The sequence below is a fragment of the Crotalus tigris genome, unplaced genomic scaffold (genome assembly GCF_016545835.1).
Source record: "Crotalus tigris isolate CLP2741 ecotype Arizona unplaced genomic scaffold, ASM1654583v1 scf7180000024338.4412243, whole genome shotgun sequence".
Lineage (NCBI taxonomy): Eukaryota > Metazoa > Chordata > Lepidosauria > Squamata > Viperidae > Crotalus > Crotalus tigris.
In genome coordinates this window covers 1,367,846-1,386,943 of record NW_024100508.1, presented here as the reverse complement: position 1 = coordinate 1,386,943, position 19,098 = coordinate 1,367,846, and the positions used below count along the sequence as shown (strand labels likewise).

The window sequence follows — 19,098 nt, the reverse complement described above, 5'->3', positions numbered from 1 at the left end:
TACCAGTACGGTAGTTGGGTTGGCTCTATCCTTGACCTAAGTTCTTTTAGTGTTCTGATTTCTAGGGTGCCACCTTCGGGCCAAATTTGTCTCCCGCGGTCATCTTTAAGCAAAGCCCATTTCCTACATAATTCCTCTAATCGCTTCTTCTTCATTCCAGCCTGGACAGGAAGCTGATTCCTGTCCCAGGCTTCGAGCAAGCTCTCAACTGGGAAACCCACTTCGGCCCTTGAATTGGAACTCCCCAACCTTTTATAACGGGGTTTTCCTTTCAATGTTAAAGGGTACTAACAGTCGAAGTCTCCTTGCGAGACTTCTTTCCCAATACAGTCGAAGTCTCCTTGCGAGACTTCTTTCTCCTAATACAGTCGAAGTCTCCTTGCGAGACTTCTTTCCCAATACAGTCGAAGTCTCCTTGAGACTTCTTTCTCCTAATACAGTCGAAGTCTCCTTGCGAGACTTCTTTCCCAATACAGTCGAAGTCTCCTTGCGAGACTTCTTTCTCCTAATACAGTCGAAGTCTCCTTGCGAGACTTCTTTCCCCTAATACAGTCGAAGTCTCCTTGCGAGACTTCTTTCCCAATACAGTCGAAGTCTCCTTGCGAGACTTCTTTCTCCTAATACAGTCAAAGTCTCCTTGCGAGACTTCTTTCTCCTAATACAGTCGAAGTCTCCTTGGGAGACTTCTTTCCCCCAATACAGATTCTCGGAGGTGAGCGGCCACCTCCGCTCGGGGCTGCTGCTTTAATATTTACTGGCAGAAGGGGTCCTGGCTTGCCCAGAATAGGGTTCTCTTTCTCTGACCGCTCGGTCCTCCTCTCTCACCAGAAGGTCTCACACTCCGGTGCACCCCCCTTGCTTTCCCGAATTCCGCCGGTCACGGCTCCACTGGAGCTAGCAGCAGGTCGCGGTGCGGCTAGAGGGCACACGGAGGGAGCGAGCTCCAGCTGATTCTAAGAGGATGATGCCTCACACACACACTCATGCATTCTTCCTTTCGTTCCCCCAGACCCTTTAACCTAATAGATTTAAATTTGGTGGCACTTACCCTCTTTCCTGGTAGCTGTTCGAGCGTAAGACTCAAAAACTCCCTTTACTACCCAATGCCGACCGGGCAGGGTCCGAGGAGGCTTCCCCACGGATCAAAGTGTCCGCTGCCGGCTGGGTGATGACTCTTCCGGGCCCGGTCCGGTGGCTGGGTGAGCTGGAAGTCCCTTCGTGGGTCGCCAGATTGTTGGGAGGAACTCCCCCGTTCGGTTCTTCCAGCCGGGATTCTCCTTGATGGCGCAGTGCAGAAGAAATAGATCGTGAAGCCAGCTACCAGAAAGAGGTTTAATTTCGAGGATCAGCGTTGAGTGACAATTCAGCTCGAGTCCCCGGCTAGCTAGACAGAGTGATCTTTAAACAGGGGTTTTTATACCCTTTTGTGGTTTCCAAACTTGTCATTTCTGATTGGTAACAAACTTACCATTTCTAATTGGTGAGTTAAAATTTGTCTTTCTTGATTTGCTGGTTTGTGACTATTGTTAGTTCCTTTTTCTTGCCTAAAAGGTGTTAATTACTTTTATTGTTGTGTCCTGATTGCTGCTAGCTGGTTCCTCATTGTGTGTGTCAAGTGTTTGCTGTTTTAGCCTCAGGCTGCTGTTGACCCAGTTTAGTTGGGGTGTTCCTAGATTATTTCTTAGTTGGGCTGGGGAGGGGGTGTCCAACTCTCATCAATATATAAAAAAATTGAAGTGCAACATTTAAAGTGGTATTGTCACATATTTACATGTCTGAAATCAGACAAACTTCAATATTATCTCAATACTCAGATTTCTTTCCTGTTAAAAGTCTCAACCGCTAATGATCAAAAATACTTTCTGGAAAATCTTTGATTTAGTAGTTAAAACATTTTCCTGATAATATTTTTCTTCCTAGTGAGAAAAAGATAATTCAGTGAAGCTCACTAAGGTGAATCTCTTATTATTTTATATGTTTAGACCTCAAGCAAGTACAATTCATATATAAAATTATAGGAATACAGAGATATTCAAAACAGGGCTAGAGGCAGGAATGAGCTACATGTGTTTATTCAGGAATGAAGCAAGGGTATTTTGCTCAGAGATTATATACATGTTTCAGCCATAATATTAAATTGATTGGCTGTTCATCTTTATTCCATTACAAATCTTAATTAAAGATTATTTCCAGGCAATCATGCAAACATTTGTAAACTAGAATTACATTTTTAAGAATATATATTAAATCTTGCAGAATTTGCAGTTATATACGTCTAAGTATAAATACACAGTTTACATTGTGGGACAATTTGATTTGCTAAAAGTGTTTCTGACTGAATTGAGAAGCCAGAAGCGCTGTACATCTCCCTTTAAAGCAAAAGATGATTACAAACTGCAGTTGACAATCCCCATTCATTCCGTGCAACAGAAAAAAAAAATCCCATCTCTTAAAAGCAAAGCCAGCGGCAACATAAAACCCTTTGTCTTTTTGCTTCGGAACATTTTTTCCAAAATCTTACACAAATTCTTGATTTCAAGATCCGAAACGATTGACCAAATTTTATTGGATCAGCTGACAATCCTAACTGTGATTTCACGTGTCTGGAAAGGCAATAAATTATATTTTTGTTCTCTCTCTGCATTTCAACTGACAAGAGAGGGATGGTTTTCCTAGCCAGCCCTGGTTTTCACGCGCCAGGACTTAAGGTCGCCATTTGCTATTCCTCCTTCCGCAATAAAATGCCTTTAGCGCCATCTAAGTAGATCCACAGGGATCAGCAGCTCCTCTCTTAATCCAGCCACCGCTGGAGGAGAAAAAGAAGAGGGAGGGAAAAATTGTTTTAAACGTAAAAGGAAAGAAGCGATAGATACCGCGAACCAAAAAAAAGAAGAAGAAAAGAAAAAAAAAATCACTGCAGCAAACTGCATTCCCCAAAAAGCCCGGGGGCACGCTCCAGCGTGCGCACAAATCTTTGCGTAGTTCCTGTGCGACCCGCGGCATATGACGCAGAAGACCTGCGCGCTTGCATTTCCGGTCCTGGAATTTTAGGCGCGTGGGGTAGGAGGTGCCTGACTTGCTCTCTGCAAACATGCGGCCCGGTAAGGCGCGTGTGAGGAAACCTTTTCGGCGCGGTCGAGTTTATTTGCGGCGCTTGTGTGGCGACTACACGGCCCAGCTGGTGGGAATGGAGGGATTCGGGCGCACGGTTGCTGTGATCATTTCTGATTCTGATTCTCTGCCTGCAGGTTTTACCTCTCGCGGAGGACGTGGGGACCGTGGAGGACGTGGAGGCTTCCGAGGAGGCCGAGGTTGGTTACTCTTGCGAGTTTCTTCTCTTCCCCCCCCCCCTCCCCATCTTTGTATTGGCTTGGAATGGCTCCTTGCTGTTCCACCGTCGCCTAGACCTCGATTGCAGAGAGTGGGTGAGTGATATTGTCAAACTTAAGATTCTGTCAATGGAAGCTTCCGGTAAAAGTATCTAAAACTTTCGTTGTGGTTCTTGCGTGGACTATCTCGCAAAGCTAACATCAGTCTTGTAAGTCTGAAAGTAGCCCTCCGATCCCTCATTTTACTCTCCTGAAAACGAGGGTCTTTTCTGTGATGCTTCCTCCATTCTTCCTGTTTCGGACTCGAGTTTCGTCTATCGGACCATTATCTAAGCTGCAGCTCTCTCCCGTCTCCCAAAGTCGTTCCCACATACCATCAAAGTAGGGGAAACCAAAGGAACTCGTAGATTTTATTTATCAAAATTATATATCCCCCCCATTTCACTAACATGACTTTTTGAGTGGCATACAATAAAGCAAACAATTAAAACAAATCTAAAACAACCTTCAAACAAAATAGAAATAAGATCATAGGAAAAGCTGCCAAAATCTCACATTCAGTGCTCCATGGATTCCTCGTTATCATTACCATTTTGGTGAGCTGAAATCAAAATAATTGGTTTTTTTACTTGAAAGTTATGCTTAGTTGCATTTTCTGTTAATAGTTTAGTCAATATGTGACTAATGTACATCTGATGTATTAACTTTTCCCTGAGATTACAGGTTGGCCCTTGCTAGTGTGGTACTTGAACCACCACCACCACGATAAGATGTTGTGATGCCATTACCACATCAACAGATATAATTATGGTAGAAATTTATGTTGCTTAGAGCATACTTTGTCTGCTCTGTTTTTGAATCTAATGTAGGTTTCTAAACTAGTCAGCAGTAATGGAGTAATTTGCTGAAGAATTAATGGGTTATATAATGACATTGATTACTAGCTATCTGTTGCAAATAGCTGTATTGTATACAACTGTATACAGATTGTATACAATAATTGTATACAGATAATTGTATACAGATTAGTCCTTGCTTAAAGATCCTAATTGGAACCAGCAACTCCATTGCTAAGCAATAGTTATTTGAAACACAGTGTAACTAATACTTGATAGTTTACTGATTCTGCTTGTCAGAAGACAGCTATGAAACATACAATAGGACTCTGCAAAGGGCATACGTGTAAGGATCAGATTGTAAAGTTATGTTTTCAGTACATTGTAACTTCAAAGAGTTGCTAAACAGGGCATTCATTAAGTGAGGATTATCTGTAGGCTTTTGCTTTCTTTTACCTATTCTGTTGCTTGTCAAAATGAGTAAGGTTTATGGTTCTTACCTAAATTTGCTTTAAAGATGTTAATAGAAAAGAGTATATGTGGCTTGGGGTTGAACTGTGGACTTCTTAGTGCTCTCTGAGCTTGGTTGTTTGCTGCCAGATTAGTTTGCTTCTGACATTACCTGGTTGGCTAATGAAACATCTGCAAGCAAACAGCAAAACTTAAAGATGTTTCTCTGAAAATTGTTTTTTTTTTTTTTTTAATTGTGGTCTTGTCGGCCCTGGCTCAAATCTGTATTTGTCAGTGGAACAAATAAAGGTCTAAATCTTTTTGGATCTTTTCTGTTTAGTTATCCTATGGGTTTCTTTTCAAGAGAAATGATAAGACATTGCTGAGCATCTAATCTTGATTTTTATGAGGAAAGTGGAAGTACACTGTGAAAAAGGTCTCCTTTTCGCAGAACTTATGTTTTGAGGGGAACACATTGGGGATAAGTGTTGAGCTAATATCATCAATCTCAAACTTTGGCTGTACAGGTTTTATCTTGCGGTCAATTTTTGGGATGTTGTTTAATACTGATCAGGTGCTGTCTATGCCATCTGTTCCCCCTCATTGTTCATAGGAGGTGGATTTATATCTCGTGGAGGTGGACGAGGTGGTGGTGGTGGATTCCGAGGTGGAAGAGGAGGAGGTGGTAGCTTCCGAGGTGGACGAGGAGGTGGTGGTAGCTTCCGAGGTGGTGGACGAGGAGGACGGGGTGGCTTCAAAGGAGGCAAAAAGGTGACTATAGAACCCCACAGACACGAAGGTAAGACAACCCAATATGTCATATATTAGCTTCAATGTAAGGATATAATTTTATTTTTTTAGCTTTCTCTACTAAAAGGTTGATGGAGGAATAATGCCATAGGTATAGAAAAGGCACAGGCAGCCTGGAATTCCACACAGAATGCAATTCCAGAAGCTGTTTTTTGGCAGCATGAATAGTTGTTGAAAACTCTTGATACAATTTCTTGTTGATTTAAAGTTAGAAAAACTAGGAAACTGCCCTGTAAATTTTCACAATGTTGACTTATATCCTTGATGCTTCTTGATTATAGAGTATTGCAATGTGGTTTCATGGGACTAGCTTTTGGAGATCATTTGGGGGGGGGGAATGATTGGTGCTAACAGATGTTAGCATTAATAGACCCCATTATCTTATTACGTGAGCCATACATTAGTTACCAATAGGTTTCTAGGGGCAATTTGAAGTTTGGTTTTGGCCTAAAACCCTCTGTGGCTTGAAACCTATCTGCAGGACCACCTCTTCTATTTTAATTGGCCCTTCCAGTATGATTTTCCTGGAGGACGGCTAGTGTTAAACTTTACGTTCTCAAAATAAGGGAAATGATAATCAGAAGGTACTATTTCTCAGTGGCATTTCCAACCTTCTGAAATAGTTGGTTAAAATCTATTTTAGTCAGCTTGGCATCATAGCTTATATAATACACTTCCCTTAGAATTCCTCCATTCCTTCTAGCAGAGTGGGAGATACATATGATGGAATGCTGCTGAAAAACATATGGTGTACAATTTGTCTTTCTTTTTCTTTGAATGCATTTATACTGATCAAATGGTTTGGTATTTCATTTTAATACTTGGTTTTGTTAATAGTTTTGATTATTTTTCATTATTATTGTATTGCAAACTTGATTAAGAATTGGTTATTTTTAATTTGATTGATACTTACTGTGGACATTTTAACCATGTATAGATGTTTTCTATTGACTATTTTGTAAACCACCAAGGGTCTGTATTGATTTGGCAGTATACAAGTAGGAAAAGAAAGAAATCGTAAACCAGACTTAACAGTGTTTTTAAAAGAAAAAGAAATTTCCTTCCTCAAATGTAAGAATTACTCCCTTCAAAAATTCTGGCATCACCATTTTGCATCATGAAATTATTTCCTGTAAAGCTCTGACTGCCCCAAATAACATTAGATGTGCCCTTAATCGTCAAAATATTGGCTGTGTTTGAGTTATTTTCTTCTTACTCTCCTTCAGGACATAGTAACAATGTTATGTCCAAAATATTCACATATGTAATTTTAAAGTACTGCAAACCACTTTGTGAAGCCCTGTTTTAACAGGCAGCATACATTTTTGAACATACACACACATACACAAAAGCACGCAAACATTCAGCAAATTATACTGCTTTATACTCCAAATGGAGAGCTAGTTTGGTGTAATGGTTAAGCAACAGGCTTAAAGCTGTGAAAAGCTGTGAATTCTAGTCCCACTTTAGGCAGCTGGGTGATCTTGAGCCAGACATTCACTTTTAGCCCTAGGAATGGGGCAATGGCAAAAAATTTCTGAAAGATCTTGCCAAGAAAGCTGCAGGGACTTGTCCAGGGCAGTCACCAGGGGTCAAGACCAACTCAAAACACACTCATATTAGCTTATACCTCTTAATAGAGAACTCTATGCATCTGATGAAATGAGCTGCAGCTCATGAAAGCTTATACAGGCAGTCTTCGACTTATGGCCATAATTGAACCCAACATTTCTGTTGTTAAGTGAGACATCTATTAAGTGAGTTTTGCCCCATTTTATAACTTTTCTTGCCACAGTTGTTAAGTGAATCGTTGCAGTTGGTAAGTTAGTAACTCGGTTGTTAACTGAATCTGGCTTCCCCATTGACTTTGCTTGTCTGAAGATCGTAAAAGGGGATCACGTGACCTTGGAACACAGTAACGGTCGTACATATGAACCAATTGCCAAGCCTCTGAATTTTGATCACATGAACTTGGGGATAGTGCAAAGGTCTTAACTTTGAAAAAAATGGTCATGTCACATTTTTCAATGCCGTTGTAACAGTCGCTAAATAAACTGTTCTAAGTCGAGGACTACCTGAATCTTTGGATAAAATGTGCTAATCAGAAAAGGCACTACTGTACCAAATTCAGATTCTGGATTTGAGGGAGGGGAGGAGGGGCTCTTCTCCAGTAATACCTTGTTAGCTATGACCAAAATTATGGCCAGAATAGATGCTTTAGCTAGCTGATGAATAACAAGGCTGTGTCAATTACAGAATATTGGTTTATGGATGGAAAGTTGTTTAGACCCAAAGGCCATTTGCTCACAGTCGTTTGCTAGAGTATGCTGGTGGTGAGCAAGGCTGTCTCCATTACACCTCTCCTTTAACCCATTTTTTTTAAGACCATCTTCTGAACAGTCATTTGTTTCCAAGGAAGAAAAGTCTTAAGTTATTTCCCTAATAAATGCTTAGAATCTTTGCAAGTACATGATTTTGTAGAGTGCTGGAAAGCCTGACTTTTTATTGTACAGGTAGTCCTTGACTTATGACCACAGTTGAGCCCAAAATTTCTGGTTGCTAAATGAAATATTTGTTAAATGAATTTTGCCCAATTTAGTGAACTTCCTTGCCACAGTTGTTAAGTGAATCACTGCAGTTGTTAAATTAGTAACATGGTTTCAATTGCTAAGGCCTAATTCTAGCATTTCATTGTGCATTAATTACTTGAAACTGCTCCAACTAGGTTGGGCTACTTGATTGAAAAGAAGTCACATGTCCAGATAAAGCCTAATCTGACTCTAATATTTTCTTTATAGTAGTGTTTTAATAAAAAATATCCTTTAAATTTTAAATATCATAGGAAGCTATTGTTAAGCCAAGGAAGCACAGAACTTAGAACATTCATTTTAATAACATAAAAAATATATAATGCCTTTCCTTCCCCACTGGAAAATAATACATCTAACAAGACCTTGAAAAGAACCTGCTAAATCTGGAAATATTCTAGTTGTCACTGTTGTAAATAAGCCCTTTAAAGTTATTCACTCTGCCCCTCTCCGTGTTTGAGCACTAGAGACAGGGTTTCATCGAGTTTAGTTTTCGTGCCAAGTATTGAGGGGAGAGAGAATGCTCCCCCATTTCGCCTCTGCCAGCCGGCTCGTTTGCCTGTATAAAATTCCATGCATGTGCCTGTGTGTAATCCCTTGTTACCAATGGCTACTGCATGAGTGTTTAAATTCCAGGCTATAATAAGCTTAATGCGTTACTCGGAATACAAATAAACACAAGCTGCATAGTATGTATATTACAAATTCTTGGAAAGAGAGTTCATGAGCTGTTGACATAGACATGTTTTAAAGAGATGGTTGTTTTTCCTATTATGTTATTTGAAATTTCCATTTGGCTTCTTGACAAACTTAGAAAGTAGCAGCAGCAGGCTGAAATAGTCACAAGGTACCCTTGCTGTTTGTCTGATATGACAACTAGTCTTATGCTTGCTTTTCTGAGAATAAACCTAGTTAAACAGAATAAGAGTTGTTTCTGAATAACCAACTATAGGGGCTACGTTATGGATCCATGATTGGGGTTTTATTTGTATACCACTGGTCCTTTTTTGGGGGGGGGGAAGAAGAATAGCCTGTGAATAACTGAAGGATGGGGAAATAGCAACTATATTTCCTCTCTCTGTGTCATATTCTACAAACTGTGCTCTTAGAATGTTGACTAGAGGCCAAGGTCTGGAACATTTAAATATCTATGACTACTATATGAATTAATCTTTTGTATACCATACTTAGGTGTCTTCATCTGCAGAGGAAAAGAAGATGCATTAGTCACACTAAATCTGGTACCTGGAGAATCTGTATATGGAGAGAAAAGAATATCTGTAGAGGTGAGTATCAGGGAATTCTTTGGAAAATTACAAAACAATAGAAAACCTACAAGAAAGAGGAAACATAGAATAAGAGAATTGGACGGGGCCTTGGGGAACGAGGCTGCATACGTGCAGCTCGCACAAGCGACGGACTGGCCCGCTGCTTGCACGAGTTGGGCTGCAATCATGTGCACCAGTCCGCGGCCCAGTTGTAAATAGGCCACAGCCCAGTAGTGGGCTGTGGCCCAGGGGTTGTGGAATCCTGTTCTTGTCCAACCCCCTGCTCAAGCAGGAGACCCTATACCATTCCAGACAAGTGGCTGTTCAGTCTCTTCTTAAAAGCCTCTAGTGATGGATCACCCGCTACTTCTGAGGGCAAACCGTTCCACTGGTTGTTTTCATTGATATGAATTTTCTCCTTGGTTCCAGGTTGCTTCTCTCCTTGTTGAGTTTCCATCTATTATTTCTTGTCTTACCTCCTGGTATTTTGGTAAATAGGTTGACCCCTTCTTCTTTGTGACAGCTCCTCAAATATTGAAACACTGCTATCATGTCTCCCCTAGTCCTTCTTTTCACTAGACTAGTTGTAGGATTGTCTGTAAGTGCAGTTGGGAATATATGCAGTCCTTGATTTACAACCATTTGTTTAGCGACAGTTAGAAGTTACAGTGATTTACAGTAAAAAAGTGATTTACAACTCGTTCTCGCATTTATGTCTGTTGCAGCATCCCCAAAGTCACGTGACCAAAATTATGATTGCTTGGCAACCAGCATGTATTTACGACAGTTGCAGCATCCCAAGGTCATGTGATCACTATTTGTGACCTTCCCAGCCAGCAAGCAAAATCCATGATGGAAGCCAGATTTGTTTAACACAGTGGTTCTCAACCTGTGGGTCGGGACCCCATTTGGGGTCGAATGACCATTTCACGGGGGTCGCCAAACCATGCTGTCTGCCATTTTTTTCCCTTTTCCCTAGCTGTCCTACTCCCTCTTATTGGTGGCCACACCCACTTGAGGGTCACCACAACATGGGAAACTGTATTATGGGGTCACGGCATTAGAAAGGTTGAGAATCACTGGTTTAACAGCTGCACAATTCCCTCAACAACTGTAGTGATTTGGTTAACTGGCAAAAAAAGATGTAAAATCAGACACAACTCCTTAATCACCTTGTCTTGTAATGGAAATTCTGGTCTCAGTTGTGATCATAAGTTGAGAACTACCATAGTTAAGTTAGAAGCATGTTCCAAGGATTCTTTCATTTTATGAAGGCTTTCTCAATCCAGGATGCTTTGCTTTTCAACTCCAGGAGGGTGAAACAAAAGTGGAATACCGTGCCTGGAACCCCTTTCGTTCTAAGTTGGCTGCTGCCATCCTTGGAGGCATTGATCAGATTCATATCAAACCGGGAGCAAAAGTGTTATACCTGGGAGCAGCATCAGGAACAACGGTGTCTCATGTCTCTGATATAGTGGGATCGGTAAGAAACTGCTCAGAAGCCGAAATAGCGACTATAACCTGAGTAAATGTTAAAAGTGCCTCATCCTTGCCATAAGCTGCTGCTGCAATTGTTTTGCAGTTAATTCCTATTGAATCATTAGGCAAAACAATTTTCCTAAGCCTTAATGCATTTCCATGGATTTTGATTGGCTTCAGTGGCCAGTTGAAAGTTGCATTGGACCTCATTTTTAGATTTCTGGATGAGGGGAGACAATCTCTTCCTCAATTGCATATCAGAAGAAAGATAAGGGAAGAGGAGAAATGGTTCCCAATTGGGGATCCACCATGGAGGGCCAGTTTGGTGTAGTGCTTTAAGGCAGGGGTCACCAACCTAGGCAACTTTAAGACTGGTGGACTTCAACTTCCAGAATTCTCCAGCCAGCATGGTTGGCTGGGGAATTCTGGGAGTTGAAGTCCACCAATCTTAAAGTTGCCAAGGTTGGAGATCCTGCTTTAAGGTATTGATCTAGAAACTATGAAAGCTGGCTGGGTGACTTTAGGCCAGTCCCTCTCTTTCTCTCAGTCCAATTCACCTCATAAAGTTGTTGGGAAAATAGAGCGGGAGTATTAGGTATGCCTTGAGTTACTTATAAAGTAATGCTGTAAAGGCGGGATAAAAATCTAATCAATAAATATAATTGTGAGGTTGAGGCATGCCTCTCTATTACAATAATACCTAGCTAAAGAAAAATCAAGGGAAGCAACACAGGGAAGGGTTACTTGCATAGGATTGATCATTACTCTTCCAAATAATTATTTTTAAATAGTTTCATTTAACAGCACCCCCCAAGATATGAATATTTTCTCTGTCTGTTGGCCTCCATATATATGTAGCCAAGCAAGGCACCGATTCTCCTTTCTTCCTGTTTCTGGTTGAACAGGAAGGGCTTGTGTATGCTGTGGAGTTCTCCCATCGCTCAGGTCGTGATCTCATCAATGTAGCAAAAAAACGGACCAACATCATTCCTGTCATTGAGGATGCACGACATCCACACAAATATCGCATGTTGATTGGTAAGATGTAAAGCTATGATTCCTGCCCAAAGAGACCCATGTGTGCTAATTTAAGAGCTTCTTAGAGGGGAGTCCCTGTCTGTTGCTTTCTTCCGCTATTCCGGGGGAGTAGGGTGGGGAGATGAGCAACTACAGAAACTATGACTTGTGGATTTCAACTTCCAGAATTCCTGAGCCATCGTTCTGGGAGTTGAAGTCCACATGTCCAAACTCCGAACCGACCAGACACTTTTAAAAGCCTATATTAGGACTTATTTAGTGGCGATACGAGCGGCAAAATGTTCGCATTTTTCCACACTTATTGCATCTGCAGAATCTTGCCCCGCCGCCCTGTTTAGGGTGACCCGTTCCCTACTTAACGTTCGGGAAGCCGGGGAGCCCTTGCACGGTAGGGCGGAAGAATTTGTGCAGTTTCTATCAGACAAAATCGCTCAGATTCGGACAGACCTAGACTCCGATTGGGCAGGGCCTTCTGAGATGACCGGGGCAGGTCTTAGCCCAGTTTTATGGGATGAATTTGAGTCCGTGACCGCTGAGGATGTTGACAGAGCGGTGGGAGCGATGAGCGCCTCCACTTGTTTATTGGACCGTGTCCTTCCTGGTTGGTCTCGGCCGCCAAGGAGGTGACACGAGGCTGGCTCCAGGTGTTGATCAACGCTTTGTTGAGGGAGGGGTCCTTCCTGCAACCGTTGAAGGAAGCTGTTGTGAGGCCCCTTCTCAAGAAGCCTACCCTGGACCCGGCTGATTTAAATAACTTCCGTCCAGTCTCCAATCTACCCATTTTGGGTAAGGTTGTAGAGAGAGTGGTGGCGCTCCAGCTCCGACGGTCTCTGGATGAAGCGGATTACCTAGACCCTTTTCAATCTGGCTTCAGGCCCGGCTTCAGCACAGAAACTGCTTTGGTCGCGCTGATGGATGATCTCTGGTGGGCCCGAGACGGGTTATTCCTCTGTCTTGGTGCTACTTGACCTCTCAGCGGCTTTTATTTATTTATCTTATTTATTTATTTATGAGACTTATATACCACTTTAAGTGCAAGCACTCTCTAAGCGGTGTACACCAGTAAGCAATGTATATATATATTTATATTGCCCCCAACAATCTGGGTCCTCATTTTACCTACCCCAGAAGGATGGAAGGCTGAGTCAACCTTGAGCCGGTGAGATTTGAACCGCTGACCTGCTGAACACAGTCAGCTAAAGTGGCCTGCAGTACTGCACTCTAACTGCTGCGCCACCTCGGCTCTTTTGATACCATCGATCATGGTATCCTTTTGCGACGACTTCGAGGGGTGGGAGCGGGAGGCACCGTTTTACGGTGGTTCTCCTCCTACCTCTCTGGCCGGTCGCAATCGGTACTGGTGGGGCAGAGGTCAACCCCAAGGCCCCTTGAATGCGGGGTGCCACAGGGGTCGGTCCTCTCCCCCCTCCTATTTAACATTTACATGAAGCCGCTGGGTGAGATCATCAGACAGCACAGGGTGAGGTTTCATCAGTATGCTGATGATACCCAGCTATATATCTCTTCCCCGAGCTCTCCCAGTGAAGCGGCTGATGTGATGGGCCGTTGCCTTGAAGCCGTGAGGGTCTGGATGGGGGTTAACAGACTCAGGCTCAATCCTGATAAGACCAAGTGGCTTTGGATGTTGCCTCCCAAGGATCATGTTAACTGTCCAGTGTTGACTCTAGCATGGGAAAATATACCCCCTTCGGAGTGGGTTCGCAACTTGGGTGTCCTCCTTGATCCACAGCTGAAATTGAAACATCATTTGACAGCTGTGGCTGGGAGGACCTTTGCACAAGTTCGTCTGTTGCACCAGCTGCGACCCTACCTGGACCGGGAGGCTCTCCTTACAGTCACTCATGCCCTCATCACCTCACGTCTGGACTACTGCAACGCGCTCTACATGGGGCTACCCTTGAAAAGTATTCGGAGACTACAGTTGGTCCAGAATGCAGCCGCGCGAGTGATTGTGGGTGTTCCTCGGTACACCCACGTTACATCTATCCTCCGTGAGCTGCACTGGTTGCCTATTGGTCTCCGGGTCCAATTCAAGGTGTTGGTTATTACCTTTAAAGGGCCAGGCTATTTGCGAGACCGCCTACTACCTCATAGTTCCCTTCGTCCGGTTAGATCCCACAGGTTGGGCGTCCTTCAGGTCCCGTCGGCCAAACAATGCCATTTGGCAGGGCCGCGGGGGAGGGCTTTCTCTGTGACGGCGCCCACGTCTTGGAACCAGCTCCCCCCGGAGATTAGGACCGCTCCCACCCTGTTGGTTTTCCACAAGCTGCTTAAGACCTGGCTTTTCCGGCAGGCTTGGGGTTTATAAAATCTGACCCCTGGATGAATGTTGCTGTATTGTTTGTCTTCTTAAGTTATATTGTGTTTTTATTGTTAGCCATCCGGAGTCCTGCGGGAATGGGGCGGTCTATAAATTTTAATAAATAAATAAATAATATCATTAAACTACTTTAGTTGCCCATCTTACACCTTGAATAAAGGAATAGCAGAATTTTAAGAATATAAGAAAGCAGTAGGAATCTTCAGGACCTGTTTTTCTTAGAATAAAGTGTTTCAGAATGTTAAGTGCCCAAGCTATGCTTTGCAGATAAATAAAATTCTATCATTGGCATCCATTTAGCTTAATTGCCTACACTTTTCAAGGTTGACCTACAATTTCCCCAACCTGGGTGGGTGTGGTAATAAGATCAGTTCTTCTAACCCTCAGTAGCATGCTGTCTTGGGAATTCTGAGAGTTGGAAGTTCTCCGATTGTAAATTTGCCAGGGCTGAGAAATGCTGAGCTAGATTAATTATAAGGTATATGATTACATATTAATTGTAATATAAACTATAAATTAATTAGAGGCTTTGCATATAGTCAGTAGATGTTCTGATATACACTTTCTCTTTGCAGGCATGGTGGATGTCATTTTTGCAGATGTGGCTCAGCCCGATCAGTCACGTATTGTTGCCTTAAACGCACACAACTTTTTGAAGAACGGTGGTCATTTTGTTATCTCCATCAAAGTAAGGCTTTAATCTTGATTGTTTTATTTTCTGGCTGTAGAATGTTGGGCCAATAGGGGAATGGTATGATCATTGTTAACAATCACTGCATTGTATTCCTGTATTAGATGGAAGTGGTAAGGTGTCCCCTAATCTAGTTGGAGTTGAGGATTTGGTATGCTTACACGTTCCCCTGTCTTCCAGGCCAACTGTATTGATTCAACAGCGGCCCCGGAGGCAGTCTTTGCATCAGAAGTAAAGAAAATGCAGCAGGAAAATATGAAACCCCAGGAACAACTGACTTTGGAGCCCTATGAGCGAGATCATGCTGTGGTGGTTGGCATGTACAGGTATGGGGAAACCAGAGGCCACTGGTGGAATTCTGTGTGCTTCCCGAGATTTGGCAAGGTAGTATTTAATCCTCAGTAAAATATAATCTTTTCGTCCATCATTATCCACCCTCCAGCAACAGCAGCTATAATGCCCTTGCTTATCCAGAATCATTCAAAATACTCACTATCTCATTTAACCTTCATACGTGTAAGCCCTATATCAACCTTATCCCTAATAATAGCATTTTTTGTCCATCTAATCTAGTATTGTGTCTATTGAAAAATATCTCTCCAAGTGCCTTTTTCATCAATTGCATCTCTCCCTTTCATTGGATGATGTCAAAAAGGCTTAATCTGGGACTCAGCATATAGTACATGCAGTTTTTCTTGAACTTGTGACACTGGGTGGATCAGGGACATGTCCTGGCCTACTAATCATTCAAACTTGAGATAAGTCTGGACATTTTTTATTTTTGGTTCACTGTTTGACTATCTCTTGCCTCCTGGAAAACCAGCCTACTATTACCGTTATATCTCTGAGTCTTTCTTTGCAGCTATAGCAAAGTCTGATGCTGAGATAGAGCCTTTCTTGTTGTTCATAGATTACCTCCGAGTCTGTATAAAACTTTGGAATGCAGATAGATACTTTTATGAATGAAGACTTTATTAAAAGGTTCTGTAGGCAAATCCTGAAAATATTGAATTGTACAATGGATCGTTTTGCCATGTACAAAGGACTGAAGTGTCCCTGTTTATTTCCAATTCAGGTAGCAGATTCTCCCCTTTCTATTTTGTCTATAAACGTAAAAAAAAAATTAATCTAATCTTCCTTCTCTTACAGACCGCCGCCTAAACCGAAGAAGCAAAACACATAAATAGTTGATGCCCATTGCAATAGGGGCAAAAGGACTTTTCTTACTTTTTATGTCAGGATTCTTGCTATTGCCTGGGACTCAGCAGTCTTAAGATGCTGTACTGCATCTATGTTCCGAGGCATTCTGAAATGTGTATATTTTTTTATTAAAATAAGTAATATAGAGACCTACTAGACTGTTTGTAGTTTTGAGGGTGAGGCAAAACTTGGAAAACTTAACTCAGACTGAATCAAGGAACTTGAGCCCAACTCTTTCATTCATTAACTGTGCTTACATACTGCCTAGTATCTGCATCCACCATTTTAAAATAACTGTATATGTGAAGTATTAAAACACCTCCCGTCCTAAAACAATGTTAAAGTAGATTAAATGAAATTTGTATAGAGTGTTGCCTCTTAGATGTTAAGGTGATTTATTTCTGTTATGATTGACCATTTTCAGATTTGTTTTATTTTTGCTTCCAAGTCTGTCTTGACTCTTGGCAGCTGCATGGGCAAATCCCAGCGATTCTCTTGGCAACATAGCTTAGAAATGGCTTGTCACTGTCTTTTTCCTAAGATTGAGAAAGACTGGCCCAAAATCACCCAAGCTGCTTCATGTCTGATGCAGAAGAATTCATGATCTCTTGGTTTCTAGCTGGGTGCTTTTAACACCAAACTGACTCTCATCTCCAATTAAAGCCTTACAGAAAAAAATTCCCCTATGCGTTGGATTCAGGTACAGTTCAGATTGACATTCAAATTGATATAAGATGGGGAGGAAAGCCAAAATGGAATGTCGGAGGAACTATTATACTATAAAAGCCTTATAAAAGTAGCTTTTTTAAAAAATGATTTATATAGAATCTTTCCGGAAAACAAACCCCAGAGTTATGGGAATTATAAATCATATCTGCTGGTACTTGCTGATTATTGTCAATTCTAACAGATTTTCAGGGTTGGTGAGGTAGATACTTATACTGTATGTGATAGCTGTTTGACAATGTATAATTCAAAATGTTTACTATCTTAAAAGAGGGAAAGAAACCTGGGTATGCAGTTTAATTTCAGGAATAAAGAACAGTGAATAGGGAGCTGTAATGAAAAATGTTCACACAAATTTTGGGGTTTCTGTAATAAACTAGCAAAGTGAAGAGCTAAGCCTCAGAAGGAGCATCCCAGTTCTTTGTAAGTAGCCAAAGAACTGTAAAAAGAATAGCTCTTTTTCACTTTTTTTTTTAAATCTTCTGGTCCAGATGCACTAGTTATTTCCAAAGCTTCCCTGACACACGACTACTGCATATTGCAGTGGCACCATCCATAGGTAACGCCACCAGATTCTATGCTCCAGCATCTTTATGCCATTAAGGTAAGGTTAGTCCAAGATTTCAGACCGGCAGATGCTAGGTGTTCTTAGCATTTGCAATAGTGGTGAATATTCTTAGCATTCTCTACTGATGGCACTCAATGCCTCTTAAAGTTGTTCAGCAGTAGCGATGTTGAAGGGTTTTTTTCTTCTTCTCCAAATTGCTTTTATTAAATACTGTCCAGAAAGGGTTGGGGTTCCTGTGCATTATTTCATGTTCGCGTTATGAAACCTGGACGTGTTAGGTTTTTAAAAACGGTTTAATCTTCAGCAGCAACTGATTGGGGGTGGGAAAAAGAATTTCCCCCGCGCTGCTCCTTCTCAGGGGTGATACCAAGGAGAGGGATCCGGAGCTTGCGAAACTGAAATGTGCTAATCCTACCCCATCGATTTGCAATATCGTCAGGGCATTGCAGAGCGCGTTAACTCCAGCCCCCCTCACCGACCAAACCTTGAAAATTAGCTCAAGGAAAATCTCTCTCTCTCCAACGCGGCAATAGATCGCTTTCTCCGTTTCTACTTACACCTGGAAGACCTTTGAAAAACCTAAAGGGAGTTTTCCTCCCCCCTCCCGCTCGCTCTTCAATGGTGCAGCCCATAATGCTACCCTTTCCTTCTATGTCACGTAGAAAATGTTCTAGGCTTCGTCGATGCCATTCTGCAAATGGGGCGGGGGGGGGGATGCCGAGATTGCCTATACGCCCAGCTGCACGGGCTGCAGACTCTGACGCATGCGCACCCTCGGCAGGGAACGCACCTTCGTAGCGGGCGGGCGTCCATTTCTCTCTTTGCCTCCCCATCCCCCCGTCGTTTCTCTGCTTCTCCCGGCCCGCTGCCTCACGTGGCTACGCCGACGGGGCGCATGCGCTTAGCGGCGACAGCGGAGGCGGTTTGTTGTGGTCGCCATTTTTTGTTGCATTACTGGGAAATCCCGGCGCCGGAGCAGCCGCCGGAGAACGCCCCTTGCGCTGGGGGTGGGGGCGCAAGACGCCCGCCTGCCGCGCCCCGCCCCCAGCGCGCTTCTCCTCCTCAGCCCCAGCTTTGAAACACGCCGCGGGCCGCAGCCGCCTCCTCAGGTAAGAGACCCGCCCGGCTGTCGCTCCCTCGCCTCCCGCCCTCCCGTTCACCTTAGGGCCCTTCCCAGCGCGAAGAAGGGAGCGGGAGCGGGGCAGGCGGAAGAGCCTCCGGGGCGCTTCAGCAAGCTCCCGCCCGCCTTCCCTCCACCTCACAGCCGGGCTGCGGCGGGCAGCTTAGCCCAGCGAGCCGGGTTGCCTCGTCAGGCCCCGCCCCTGTCCGGCTCTCCGGCTTCGCCTCGGGCGGAACCCCGCTCGGCCTCCCGTCCGTCCCGCCCCGCCCTCGTCCCCTCCCCGACCCCACCCTGATTCCCTCGCCGCCGTCGCCTTTTTCTCCCAATTCCTGACCCCCAAACTTCTGCCCGCCGCAACCTCCCGGCTGCTGGCTTCAGAATAGGCCCGGCCCGCTGGATCGGATTCGCCGCCGCCGCCGCCTCCTTTTTTTCTTGCGCGCTGCTGCTGCTTCTCTGGTGGTGGTGCATGGACGGCCCATCTCTCTTCTCTCTCTTTTCCTTGCCTTCGTGATAGTCAGTTTCAACCAGGCTCTCTTTGCTTCTTTTCCTTTCTCGCCCCCCCCCCCCTTTCGATACCTTTTCCAAAAGGAATGAGATCTGTTCTGGCATTCATCCATTTCTATTTCGGAGCTTTTTTTTTTAATGCATTATGAT

At 43.3% G+C, this 19,098-nt stretch overlaps 2 protein-coding genes across 2 annotated transcripts in view; both read left to right on the top strand.

Moving 5' to 3' along the window:
• The first annotated feature begins 2,181 nt into the window (after nt 1-2,181).
• On the top strand, nt 2,182-17,545 carry FBL (fibrillarin). Its single transcript, XM_039325534.1, has 9 exons — nt 2,182-3,101; nt 3,249-3,311; nt 5,229-5,414; nt 9,205-9,299; nt 10,594-10,764; nt 11,666-11,798; nt 14,715-14,827; nt 15,011-15,156; nt 15,980-17,545. Exons 1-9 carry the CDS (start codon nt 3,092-3,094, stop codon nt 16,011-16,013), a joined length of 951 nt encoding a protein of 316 aa, XP_039181468.1. The 5' UTR covers nt 2,182-3,091; the 3' UTR covers nt 16,014-17,545.
• Nucleotides 17,546-18,223: 678 nt separating this feature from the next.
• Nucleotides 18,224-19,098, top strand: part of DYRK1B (dual specificity tyrosine phosphorylation regulated kinase 1B) — a 33,264-nt gene continuing 32,389 nt past the window's right edge. Inside the window, exon 1 of the mRNA XM_039325533.1 lies at nt 18,224-18,433. The gene's annotated coding sequence lies outside the window, so the exon portion shown is untranslated. The remainder of the gene's footprint in view (nt 18,434-19,098) is intronic.